Source organism: Geotrypetes seraphini, chromosome 1 (assembly GCF_902459505.1).
Source record: "Geotrypetes seraphini chromosome 1, aGeoSer1.1, whole genome shotgun sequence".
Lineage (NCBI taxonomy): Eukaryota > Metazoa > Chordata > Amphibia > Gymnophiona > Dermophiidae > Geotrypetes > Geotrypetes seraphini.
Window position 1 is genome coordinate 196,758,198 of NC_047084.1, and position 14,337 is coordinate 196,772,534.

At 44.3% G+C, this 14,337-nt stretch overlaps 1 protein-coding gene across 3 annotated transcripts in view; it reads left to right on the top strand.

Moving 5' to 3' along the window:
- Positions 1 to 1,364, top strand: part of SNX25 (sorting nexin 25) — a 421,363-nt gene extending 419,999 nt beyond the window's left edge. For 2 of the 3 annotated variants that reach the window (XM_033943506.1, XM_033943514.1), the window contains one exon: positions 651 to 1,364. In XM_033943506.1, coding sequence (XP_033799397.1) covers positions 651 to 731 — 81 coding nt within the window. In that variant the 3' untranslated portion in view covers positions 732 to 1,364. The remainder of the gene's footprint in view (positions 1 to 650) is intronic. The other variant, XM_033943491.1, reaches the window with a different exon arrangement.
- The last annotated feature ends 12,973 nt before the right edge of the window (positions 1,365 to 14,337 follow it).

The window sequence follows — 14,337 nt, forward strand, 5'->3', positions numbered from 1 at the left end:
TAGAAAAGATATTAGCAAGGTAAGAACCTAATCTCTTTTTATCGATTAGTAGAATATTGCTTTTATTTGCTGGTTTACCCTAGATGTGGGCTTTAATATATTTATTACTGTTGTCCTATTAATTCCTTACAGACCAATCCGCGCTCTTTACGCTTTTCCCCCTACAAACCTGAAGCAATCTTCAGGCAATTCCACCTCTCACTTTCCCTCCCCCTTTCAACCCCTCTTACTTTCCCTCCCCTACAACCCTTTTCTTCTGTAACATTCCCCTCATGCATTTGTAATTCGCTGAATGTCCAGCCTTCTTTCGATGTGAACCGCCTAGAAGTCGTCTGACTATGGCGGTATAGAAAAATAAAGTTGTTATTATTATTATGTTTCAGTATTTTTTTTGTCATGTCTTATACTGGAAAGTACAACTTTTGACATTTTAATTTTAAAAAAGATGTGGTAATTTTGGTTTTACTCACCTGATGAAAGAAATAGACTAATAGTCTAATTTGAGATGTATCCTGCAGTTTACTGTATATTTCTGCATGCACACAAGAAATCTTTGTTCTGACTGTAGATGTTTATACATTCTTTCATTTTCTCTATACATCTGCTCCTTCTAAAGCTGAATCTTTTTTTAAATTTTGCTCCTTATTCAGGTTCTGATGGAGCTGCTACTGATTGAATTGTGTCCTGAACTTAGAACTCATATAGATCAATTCAGATCCAGTCAATTGTGAAGAAGCACAAATGAACTACTCAGATATGTCTATCCATAATAGACATGGAAACTTATTTTCCTCCATAGAGGGCCAAATGAAATACTATTGAATTCTTTCTTGATGATTTTTCCTGTTCTGTGTAAAGTATACAGACTTGAGAAAAAATTGATGCTGTAATAAGTGTAGAAATAATTCAGTCTAGTTTTTATTTTTAACTTAGTTGAATATGTTTTTGTTTAAAAATATTGAATTTCAGATGTTAATGAATATGAAATGTGAAAATATTAAAAAAAAACTATTTTAAAATGTGGAAACTCAAGTTTGTTTAAAAGTGTAAACAAATTAATGTTGTACAGTTAATTTCCTCATTGAGGATTTCAAGCATTCCTTTAGCATTTCCTATGTATTCAGTAACATTGATGTGCAGTACTTTGTGTAAAAGCTATTGTGAAAATTTTATTGTTGATTTTATTTATTTATTTTTTTAACCAAAGATTTACCTTAGTTTGGAGAATTTGTAAGCAATAAATAAGGAAAATGGATTACAGTATGTAATGGTTAGGCTATACATATCTTTAACATTGGGCCCTAAAAAAGACTATACTGCATTAAGGACACTTCCACTTCAGTGCACAAGGGTACAAAGTTCAAGAGTGTCAATGACTATATAGTAACTGGTAAGTCTTAACACTCGTGGATATTTTTTTTTACGTTCTTCTTTTAAAAATAATAAAATGCATTTACATAAGGAGTTATTTCACTGATCAATATGCTCCACACTTTCAATGTGAAACAACAGCTATAGAACTATTCAAAACAAAATTCTGTTACAAAGAAATAGGATTCTGTACTATAGCTGTTTCTTCCTCCTAGTTGCAAAATTTGTAGAAGGGTGTCATTCATATCTTCCAACTCCTCTCCTTCTACTGTACAGAACAGCTCCCTCTTCATTTTTTTCCTTCTGAAAGCGAACTAGGTGTGTTCTGCTCTGCTCTTTCTTATTTTAGGATATTTTTGCTGTCTGTTTTCTATTTTTCTGCATGACTTTGGTGCTTGGAAGTCAACTTCTTGGGTTTATTCTACCAGGGAAAGGATGTAGTTCCGTGTAGGTGGAATGATACTTGTAGGCTAATCTTACACTGAGTACCTGTGGAGCCACCCCGTGTTGTATCCCTTCAAGAACTCAGGGCATGTTCCCCTGGAAGCTTGCTTGCCTGCTGATATATCAGTGTCAGGTCAAAAGCGCGCCGGGACAAAGGCGCGCCCAGACAATTGAGCGCAACACGGAGGAGCACGCCGCTCTAAATTACTGTTTTTAGGGCTCCGACGGGGGTGTGTGTGGGGGAACCCCCCCCCACTTTACTTAATAGACATCACGCCGCGTTGTGGGGGGTGTGGGCGGTTGTAACCCCCCACATTTTACTGAAAACTTAACTTTTTCCCTGTTTTTAGGGAAAAAGTTAAGTTTACAGTAAAATGTGGAGGGTTACAACCCCCCAAACCCCCCATAACGCCGGCGCGATGTCTATTAAATAAAATGGGGGGTTCCCCAACAAAACCCCCCGTCGGAGCCCCTAAAAACTGTAATTTTGAGCGGCGCGTGCCTCCGTCTTGCGCTCAGTTGTCGGCGCGCGCCTTTGTCTTTCGCGCCATTGTCTATGAACCGATATATCAGAGGCTTCAGCTGCAAGCTGAGTGGTTCCTGTGTAACAACCCTTTGGGTATCAGGGAGCTGACTGTGTAGTTTCTCCTTCCAGCATGTCGTGTGAATTTTGGGGGGGTTGAAGTCCTTGGAATGGGTCCACTTGGCCGAAGATTTCCAGTGGTGGACTTATTCCTGGTTATCTGAGGCAGAAATCCATTTCCTGTAGGCAGGCTGCTGCAAGCTGGCAGGCATCAGAAGAACAGTGAGTGCTCCCTATGGGTTAAATCAGGGGGAGAGGGGGATTCTGAAAAAGCCAGATTTGAGGATTTCTGGGATTAGGGTTAGGTTTCCCCACCTCCAAAACCCCTTTTCAATATTTTTATGTTTTCCAGTTAAGCTCCCATGGACTGTGTTTGTCGTGAATTTTCTGGCAGTGGCCATCTTGAATTTTTAGTATTTTGTTTTTGAAAGTCCTTTTATCTGCCTCAAAACCCCTCATTTTGCCTAGGGATCACCTGCAATGGATTCCCCAGGTAAATACAGCCTTAAGTCATGCATTTTATTGTGCTAAGTTACCAGCTGAGGAACAGCCATGTCCCATGTGTTGCGGCTCCTAATGTCAGTGACCATTTGGAGCAGAACTGGGAGGACTGGAAGTCCCTTTCCATGCCTTTGATGTCACAAGGCTCCACTGTGCCCTTGGATGATTTGAGGTCCCTTTCAGGGACCAGAGTTCAGGAGGCTAAGGCAGCTGTTGATCAAGGGGATGATCCCTCTGTGCACCAACTTATCATATCCGCTTCCATTTCACATGTCATTTCTGACACCCCTCTGTATGTTCAAGCTGGATTCTCAGCAACCCTCCACCTAGTACCTTTCTTATTTCTAATCTTAATGTATATTTTCTGTAAACCGCTTAGAACCTAACGGATGTAGCGGTATATAAGAAATAAATTACATTACATTACATTATGAGTGGCACTAATGCACAGACTACCTTTCTTTTGGTTCATCCAGATATCACCGCTTTTTCACTGACCAGTGGGAGTTGCCTCAAGGCTTCCTAATGGTGGCCAAAGTTATGTCTAGGCTTTATCCTATGGTTCTGGACTTCCAATCCCTGTTTTCAAAACCAAAAGTGGGTTCTGCAGTAGCGCAAGTGATCATGTGCACCTCCCTTCTTAGTGAGGGAGAAGTGATGCTGATGGACACAGGATTGTAAGGTAGATGTGATCCTTAAAAGACAATTTGAAGAACTGGCTTTGGGTATCAAAGCTGGAGCAGCTGCCTCCTTCGTAGCATGAGCCTCTCATACTAAATTATGGAATAGTCCTTCGGAGCTGGGGGATGCCTGTCCCCATATAATTATGGATGGAGTGGATTATGTGGCCAATGCTCTTTATGACATCATTAGAGTCATGAGCAGAGTTTTGGCCTACTCCATTTCCACCTGCTGGATGCTCTGGATCAGTGGGGTGGGCAATTCAGCTTCCAAGGCTACTTGCCACTCTCAGCAGATTACCCTTTAAGGATCAGATGCTTTTTGGCAAAGGTTTGGATGACATTATGGCCAGCGTGGCAGATCGCTGTCCTAAATCCCTCCTGGACAACAGGGGTCCTCATCCTGCCGAGAGCGACAGAGGCATTTTTTGTCCTTGTAGATCCCAAAGGTTTTCCTCCAGTTCCTCTTCCCAGAGGTCCTTCCAGGGGGTCCAGGCAGAGATTTGGCCATTACAGACCCTAGCAACCCTCAGGTTCGCATGGCAGTCTATCAGCATTCTGGCAGGAGTGGGAACAGATCTCATCAGACCATTGGGTTCTGGACATTATTCGAGGGGCACATAATAGTTTTCTTACCCTCCTCCAAATCTGTTCATCAATTCTCTAGGATGGAATCGGGCTTCGGCAGATACTTTATATTGTTCATAGTGCCCAGGAAAGGCACAGAAGATTGGAGGCCTGTTCTGGACCTAAAGTCTGTGAATGAGGCACTGAGAATTTCCCACTTCTGCATGGATATGGTCCACTCTGTTATTGTGGCAGTGGCTCCAGAGGAATTTCTAGCCTCCATGGATTTAACTGAGGCCTATCTTCACATTCCCATCTTTCTTGGTCACAGAAGATATCTGAGGTTTCATGTCCTACACTGACATTTCCAGTTTGTGGCACTCCCTTTCGGATAGACCACAGTACCTCGCACCTTTACCAAGGTGATGCTGGTAGTAGCGGCTCACCTCTGCACGATGGGCATACAGTTGCATCCTTACCTGGATGATTAGCTTATCTGGATCTCCTCTCATCAAGAAGGATAGTATGCAGTACAGCAGGTGGTGAATCTCCTCCAGAGACTTGGCTGGATAGTCAACTTCCAGAGAAGTCGGCTCCAGCTGACTTAGTGCTTGGAATATTTGGGAGTCCACTTCAAGACAACGTAGGGCCGTGTTTTTTTTCCTGAGCCACGCAAACAGAAGCATATCTCAGAGATCCTGACCCTACGAGCCCCACAGCCTGACATTACTTGTAGGTTTTGGGCTGATGGCGGCCTCCCTGGAAGTTGTCTCCTGGGCAAGAGTGGATATGCAGCCTCTCCAGGACTCTCTCCTTTCTAGGTGGTCACTGCACTGGTAATCCATACAGGCACAGCTTCCCTTGTCTTCGGAGGCGAAATGCAGCTTACATTGATGCCTTGTTGAGTGGCATGCTGCTCAATCACTTCATGGGTGATCCTCACGATCAATGTCAGTCTGATCAACTGGGGAAACCACTGCTGCGGTCATCCTCTTCAGGGAAAATGGACCTGGTCAGAGAACAAGTGGTCAATAAACCATCTGTAATTGAGAGCCATTTGTTTGGCACTGAAGGAGTTGCAATCTTCCCTGAAAGGGGGGAAGGCAGTCAGGGTGTTTTCAGACACTGCCACAGTGGTAGCTTATATGAACAGACAAAGAGGCACCAGAAGCACTTCCCTATGCTTGGAGGCACAAATGTTATTACAGTGGGCGGAAGTTCACTTACAAACCCTTTCTGCTGTCCACATGGCAGGGGTAGAGAACGCCCAGGCTAACTTTCTCAGCAGACAGACTCTGGATCTGGTGGAGTGGTCTCTGTCTCAGAGGTCATTCTCCTTCATTTTACAGCATTGTGTCAAACTGGACATGTATCTCATGGCCACAGCCAAGAACACGAAGTTCATTTCTAAAGCTGAAGAGCTGAGCCAGGAAGCGCAAATCTGGATGCACTTGGTAACCAGCTCTGGGTAACCAACCTTCTGCTCTATTTGTTTCCACCATAGGCCAAGGTGGGCCAGGTCATCCGCAGAATAGTGAGCCACTAGGGGCTGGTGATCCTGGTAGATCCGAACTGGCCTCGTCAGCCTTGGTATGTAAATCTTGTATGCCTCCAAAGAGGCAGATCTTTTGGACTGCTGGTTCATCCCAGTCTACTCAGCCAGGGTATGGTCCCTATGGAGAATCCAGAGTGTTTTGGTCTTATGGCATAGCCCTTGAGTGCATGGCCCTATCTTGGAAGGGTTATTTGGAAGTAATCATCTAGACCCTCCTGAGAGCAAAGAAGCCTGTAGCGTGACATGGAAGGCTTTACAGTTATGGTGCACCAATGAACAGGTAGAGCCTGAGAGGGCTCCCATCCTGGTGATTCTAGCATTCCTGCAAACCAGTCTAGAAAAAGGCCTAGCGATGTTATCTCTCAAGGTAGAAGTAGCTGGCCTCTCATGTTTTAGGGCTTGGAGAGGTATGCAGTCGTTGGTATCTCACCCAGACATCACTCGGTTTTTGAGGGGAGGCGCTCAGATTACATCACCCACTGTGGGGCCATTTCCCTCTTGAGTCCCTAATGTTCTCAAGGGTCTCATGCTCCATATGAGCCCTGCCAGATGCATCCCTCTTGAATCTTATGGTAAAGACCATGTTCTTGGTTGCCATAGTCTCAGCAAGGCGGATCGCAGAGTTACAGGCTCTCTCCTGTAGAGAACCATTCCTCAGGTTTATGGAGTCCAGTGTTTCTCTGTGGCCAGTACCTTCCTTTCTGCTGAAGGTGGCTTCTCCCTTCCATGTCAATCAGGAGATTCGCTTACCCGCCTTTCACTCCTCCTCGACGGTTTGGTGAGGTAGGACAAAATTTTGCAAATGCTGGATGCGTGCAGAGTCATGCTTTACTACCTAGAGAAGGACCAATAATTCACACCTCTCTGACCACCTCTTTGTACTGATCAGTCAATCGAGACGGGGCAAACTAGCTTCCAAAGCTTCGATTGCCAGATTGGTTTGTATGGTATTTTCTTTTCCTATATTGCCTGTAGAAAAGGCCTCCTATCTCCATCGCAGCTCATTCAACTAAAGGTATGGTTGCCTCCTGGGCTGAGTCCTGGGCTGTTTCTCCTGATGAAATCTTTTGAACAGCTACCTGGTCTACTCTCTGTACCTTCACGATGCCTCTTTTGGGTCCTCAATTTTGCGGGCAGGCTCATCTGTCCCTCCCTAGATGTCTGCCACTGCTTTGCTACATCAGCTATAGTACAGAATCCTATGTCTTGAATGGAAGATTAGGTTCTTACCTCATTAATCTTCTTTCTGTTATAAGACATAGAATTCTGTATGGCCCACCCAGTACCATATAGCCCAACCATGGAACTTATCCTGTCTTTAAGATTCAGAAGTGACTAAACTACAGGTGCATAGGGGCACCATTTCCCTTTATCTTTGAGATTCTTATGGGTCCTCCTCGTTGTACTTAGCAGGTTAGTTCCTAGCTACTCTTGCTTGATTGGTGGTTCACTTTTCTGTTACAGCCCCAACTCTCTGGAATTTCATGCCATCTCACCTTCGCCAAGAAAATTCTCTTGATAAATTCAAAACTAAACTTAAAACTTTATTTCAAGATGCATTCCATAGCGCTTAACAATATCCCTTCTCAACTGTAACTCACTCCACAAAAAGAACCGCTTCTGTGAAGCGACACCCTTCCCTGGTGCATTCTTCCCCTCCCCTCATTTATTTTTATGATGTGATTATAAACTTTCCTCTCCCTCTCTCCAAGTCCATATATGTCATTGTCTTCTTCAAGTTTTACCTTTTTCTTTATTACCCCGTTTTTCTTTTTTAATTTACTTCTATGCTTTTAGCTTTGTAAAGCGGCCAGATACACACTGATGGTCAGTATATGTAAATAAACTTGGAATCAGGGTTCTTTTATTATAAGTTACAGAGCAGCACAAAATATGGTTTGTCACCAGGGAAGTTCCCCATGTCTCTCCTTTCTTCTGTTTCAGTGGAGTTTGATTGCTTTGGTACTGTCTGAGGCAGGAACTATTCTCCAGTGCAGAAGGAGAGGAGTTGGAATATTTGAGTGACACACTTCTGCAAAGTTTATGACTAGGGGGAAGCAACAGCTATAGTTGGAATCCTATGTCTTATAACAAAAAGATTAACAAGATAATAACTTAAAATTCCATTGAGAAACCAAAGCTATTAAAGTGTTCCTGAATCGCGAACTCACTAATTCGCAGTATGCTCCGACCGCCTTTTCCTGTACTAAAGTCAGGCTATACCAAGCAGAAACAGGACGAAGCGGTTGGAGCATACCGCAAATGATTTTCTGCACCCGCTGGTGCTCCAGCTGCCTCTCCTGCTTTTTGACAGGCGCAAAACCGCATTTGCAGTTTTTCAAAATTTGCAGGTGTTCCTGGAACGGAACCCTTGCAAATTTCAGGGGAGTACTGTAATTACAAAAGCATCCATACCCCTTAACAAAAGATGTGATATAAACCCCTATTGAAGTAATAAGAGTCATGAGTCCTTTGGGTTAAATGTCTGCTAACTTTGTACAATGGGGATGATGCAGTTTTTGCCCATTCTTCTTGGTAGAATAGACCCAAACTCTTTCGAGTTAGTTGGGGATCACCTTTGGCCTTTATTCTTTAAGTCTTACCACAGATTCTGGTGTGAAATGTGTCTGAGCTATTTAATGACAGTTTTTTTTTTCTTGCTGAGCCCATTCTTTGTTGGTTTTCCTTTGGCCTGAATATCTGTTCTGCTCAAAGCTTAATATTTTCATTAGTTCCAGGTACTGGATATTGCAAACTGAAACACTGTACTCCACTCCAGAATCTACCTGTACTTTGTGCCATTCCTTTCCCTTGATATTTACAAGCCCTTTTCTGGCCACTGCAAAGCATTGCAAACAAGAGGAAAAACCCAACAAAATCTGCAGTAAAAAAAAGAGCACAACACAACACAAAGAAAAGCATCTCCATGATATATTACTGCTTAAAACTATGCTTTACTGTATGGATAGATGTATTTTATGTAACATATCATTTAGCATTGAGATCAGAATATTTCATTTTGATTTCATCACAAAGCCTATGTGCGTGCAGTGCCACTTAAAAGTTTCTTTACAAACAATATGTGGCATATGGTGGTTCTTTAGCTGTGGCTTCCTTTTTGCCACCTTTCCATTCAGGCCTCATATTGACTTTCCTCAGTTTTCTTAACCCACAGCTACTAACTTTGGATTGAAGGCCTGATCTGAGGCAGTGTCTTGGTGCTTACCAGCTTGTCTCCACTTCACAGTGTGGACTTGTCAGTGTCCCAAATGGTTTTCATATTGCATTCTCCTATACCTTTGAATAACTTTTTCCTTGAGTTTTCAGCAGCTTTTGTGTTTGGCATAGTTAAAGTTCTGCTTCAGATTCATTTCATTCAATAGAAATGACTTGATTCTTCAAGTAGAAGTATTTAAATCAGTTGAACTGCTCAGACTAGACACAGGTGAGTATAAAAATACCTATAATCTTCGTTAAGGTAATTTTTGGAAACAAAACAAATTTGAGTTTATTATGACAATAGTGTGAAGACTTACAAAATAAAGACTGGTTTATTAATTATATTTTGAATATTTCTGTAATTATCATTCATATTTAAAGTATAGTGTATGTTTAGATCAGTAAGACAAATTCTTTAATTATTTTTTTAGACAGAATGAGCAAAATGTACAAACGCATGAAGACTTTTACTAGGCATTGTAAATTATCTTTGCACCAAGTTGACACTGAGTTATAATCCTATACTTGCACTCTGGCATTACTCAGGACACAGAATATCATTGTATATGATGCTTGCCTTGCAAATTATATCTTCTCTACCCTGCACTTTATATTAAAGAACTTAAAACAGGTACAAGTTCACCTCTCACCTGCTCTTCATTCTGATGTGAGACTATGTAAACTGATATTCATGAATAAACATTCTTACTCTGTAACTTAAGCATTTTTCACATGTAGCCATCTCAGTTTTTCAACTATAGGAGGGCTACAGTTCATTAATATTTTAGTTGTCTGAAGATATCTGATCTAATTAAGACCTTGCATGCAGCTGTTTATCAGGATTTCATTTTAAAAAGCCAAATTTGCTAACATTACTCCCCCAAAATTCACAGGGGTTCTGTTTTAAGGAACCCCTGTGAATTTCGAAAAATGAATGCGGTTTTTCGCCTGTCAAAAGGCAGGGGAGGGCAGCTGGAGTGCCAGCAGGTGAACAAAATCACTTGCAGTCTGCTCCGACCACCTCTTCCTGCAGTAAAGTCGGGCTACACTAATCAGGAATTGCTTTGACACGCAGCTCCTTATTGGTGTAACCCGATTTTACTTCAGGAAGAGGCGGTCAGAGCAGACCACGAATGAGCGAGTCCGCGAATCGTGAATTCATGGGGGAACCCTTGGCTTGTTATGGAATATAAATGGTCACTATGGGCCACATTCTATAAACGGCGCCTAATTGCACCTAGGTGCTGTTCCACATGGTTGTCAATCAACTGCTAGGCATCCTTTATAGAATTAACCTATGCACTGTTTATAGAATCTAGCCCTAAGTCGCTGTGTACAAGATTTGGTTGAACTCCTCATCTTCAGTGTTTTCTCTAAGACTGGACTAAGAACATGGGTGCTGTGGTATAGAACTATAAGAAGAAATGTCTTCAGGGAGCCACATAAGCAGAACAATTGTTTTCAGTGTCTTACTCTTAACTCTTTTGTCATAACTTCCATTTCTTGTTATGTCATTTTTTTGTAATAATGTATGTATGTCTTCAGCATAAGATCATTGATGTAACATTTCATTTTTTTATTCATTCTTATGTATTTTTTAACTATATATATGCAGCAGAAATGAAAGATTAGGTGTCTTACCTCTGCAAATCTTCCTTCTTGTAAATCTCCTCTGGAGACTGAACATTAGGGTCTTGCATCCTTTCCAGCCTTGGCTGCAGGGCTCACAATTAAATTTAGTCTCCTCCCTCTGATACCTCCCTGGATACTTCCCATGATTCTCAGTCAGTAGCAAAGCCAGGTAGATTTAGCACAAACAGGAAACACAAGAAAAGAGAGAGAGGGGTACGGGGACTCCCCGCTACAAGTCAATTCTGCTCATGTTAAACAAATACTACACTAAGCATAGCCAATAAGGCCAAAATTTGTCAAACAAGAAATTTGAACATTTATAAACTGCACAACAGCATAACTGTGTGCTAAAGGAAATCTTCCTTCTTGTAAATCTCCTCTGGAGACTGAACATTAGGGTCTTGCATCCTTTCCAGCCTTGGCTGCAGGGCTCACAATTAAATTTAGTCTCCTCCCTCTGATACCTCACTGGATACTTCCCATGATTCTCAGTCAGTAGCAAAGCCAGGTAGATTTAGCACAAACAGGAAACACAAGAAAAGAGAGAGAGGGGTACGGGGACTCCCCGCTACAAGTCAATTCTGCTCATGTTAAAACAAATACTAAACTAAGCATAGCCAATAAGGTCACAATTTGTCAAACAAGAAATTTGAACATTTATAAACTGCACAACAGCATAACTGTGTGCTAAAGGAAACACAGTTACAGCATCAGAAGGGGCACCACCCAGGGACTCTTCTAACCCCCTTACCTGTACATCAACGGACACTCCCGTGATCCACAGAGGTCCAAGACAAAAAATAGCATACTAGTTACTGAATAGGTGACCTGTGAATCGGACAAAATAGGCGGGTGTTCATCCTCCAGAAGAGCTTTACAAGAAGGAAGATTAGCAGAGGGAAGAAACCTAATCTTTCATTCTTGTACAATCCCTTTGGAGGCTGAACAATAGGGACATATCAAAGCAGTCCCAACACTCGGGGGAGGCCTAATAAGCCTGCCACCAGAATGGAAGTGCCAAAAGCTGTATCACACTTCGCCGCCACATCAAGTTGGTAAAACTTGGTAAAGGTATGAAGAGAGACCCCAGTGGCCTCCCTACAAATCTCAGGCGAGACCACATGAGATTCCGCCCATTAGGAAGCCATTCCTCTGGTAGAGTGAGTCTTCACACCAAGCAGAGGCTTCTTCCCCGCTGACCCTTAGGCAGCGGAAATGGGCGCACGCATCCAGCTCAAGATGGCAACCTTGGAAGCAGGACAACCCCGGCGCATGGGGCCCACCAAGACAAACAGACGGTCCAACAGACAGAAGACATTTGTGACCTCCAGGTATCTCAGAAGGAGACATCGCACATCTAGAGACTGCAAAATACGGTCCTTAGACTTGGAGCCCGATGGAATAAAGGCAGGTAGCCGAACTTCCTAGTTGACATGGAATGAGGAAACCACTTTCAGGAGAAAAGAAGGCACGGTCCTCAGAATAACCGCAGATTCCGTGATGTGGAGAAAAGGAGCTCTGTACGACAGAGCCTGGAGCTCCGACACTCTCCGTGCAGAGGTTACCTCAACAAGGAAAACTGTCTTGATGGTAAGATCTGTCAAGAGATATCCCATCCAGGGGTTCATAGAGCGGATGAGCCAGAGAACAGAGAACCAGATTCAAATACCACATAAGACAAGGCAGTCACAAGGGAGGCCGCAGCCTCCTCTTCCCCTGCAAGAAGCAAACAATATCTGGGTGGGACACCAGAGAACCCCTGAGAGAAGAGGGACCCAAACATGAAAGTCCCGCAAACTGAACACGGAGAGAAAAACAGCCAGACCCTTCCTGAGGCCAGCCCACAGAAAGTCCAGAACACGCGCCACTGACGGGGGCCAAAGGATCCACTTGAACCCCCGCACACCAAGCCCGAAAGCACCGCCAGGCTTCTGCATAGGCTGACACAAGATGATTTCCTCTTGCTCAAACGCCAGGCCTTAAGACCAAAGTGGTCCAGATCTTAAAGTGCTATGGGGCCCTGTGGGGGCAACGTCCAATGGCAAGGGAGATGCAGACCCTTCTCCGAGCTCAACCGCATGATGTAGGCATAACAAGGTCTTCTGGACCAGTCTGGGACTATCTTACCTTTCCTGTCACCTCAGACAAAGACCACCAGGACCCCTCAGGGAATTTAGGGAAGACATACAATCCGGTTCTGATCCCGGTGTACCTCCACAGAATCGCAACAGCCAGCGCTCTATCCCTTAGGGTAAGATGGCTCCCAATCCTGGAAATCTGATCTGCAGGCTGTCTAGGGGGGCTAACTGCAGTTTCTGCTAACAGAGCACCCCCCAGAAGCAGACAATATTTAAGTAAAAGTCTGCGATCTCCCACCGACAGATCACTCCCACAGAGTGAATTTGCAGCACTTGGGCAATACTCATGTTAAAGAACAAAATAAAAGACTAGAAATTGAAAAATAAATCACGAGCAGAAAAGAGAAGAACCCAGCAGCAAGGCCCCACGTGAGAGGCCACCAGGCACAGAACGCCCCCTCAGGCCAAGGTTGAACCAGAGCATTGAGCCCTTCGCTGCCGACCAACCTGTTCGACTTCCAGATCCCGGCGGACACCATCAGATCGAAGGAGGGACAGCCCCACCGGTGAACTATGGACTCGAATGCTAGCCTGGACAAGGACCAGTCTCCCAGGTCCAGAATCTGATGACTTAGGAAGTCTGCCTTAACGTTGTCCACTCCGGCCACATGAGTTGTGGATAAGGCCACCAAATGTGTTTCCGCCCCGGAAAAAGGCATCTGAGCCTCCAAGCTCAGGAGGGGGGACATAGGCGACAATCATTGCATTGTCTGAGAAAACATGAACGGCCTTCTGATGGAAACACCATTGAAATCTCAGCAGGGCCAAACGGATCGCTTGTAGCTCGTTGATTGATCGACCATCTGCTCTCCAGTGCAGTCCACTGTCCCTAGACTGGCACAGAGCTGCAAACTGTTCCCCAACCAGAGAGACTCGCGTCCGTTGTCAGGGTCACCCAGACCAAGACTCGCAGAGGAAGTCCTCTGTCCAGAGAAACAGGGTCCAATCACCAACCAAGGCAGCGGCACTCCCAGTGTATCCCACTAAGAATTCCACAGATTTCCTCCAACTGAAGAGGACAGAGGTGAGCTTATGCCCACGGAATTACGTCTATGGACGCTTCCATGAGACCCAAGACCTGCAGACTGCCAGGCCTTCAGGGCTTGACCTGCTAACATGGCCCAAATGGTACTCCAAAGCTTGAGCTTCCTGGGAGTCCAGTGAGGAACCGGACTCCCAGGTATTCTAAGACCTGTGTCGGCTCGAGGTGGCTCTTCCTTAGATCGATCATCCGGCCGAGACTCTCCAGCAAATGCACCACCTGGAGAACCGCCTTGCGGCCTTCCTCCAGCGAGGGAGCCCTGATCAGCCAATCATCTATGTACGGATGTACTAGCACACCCTGTGAGCGCAGATGGGCAGCTACCACCACCATGACTTTGGAGAAGGATCAGGGCGCAGATGCCAGTCCGAAGGGCAGAGCCGCGAACCGGAAGTGCCTCCCAAGCACGTGAAATCTCAGGAACCTCCTGTGATCTGGAAAGATCAGGATGTGGAGATCCAAGGAAGCCAAAAATTCCCCAAGTGTTACTGCCACCACCACTGAATGCACTGGTTCCATCATGAAACGTGGAATTCGCAGGAAGGCGTTCACTGCCTTCAGGTCGAAAATAGGTCCGCCCTCTTCGAAGTCTTTCTTTGGCACGA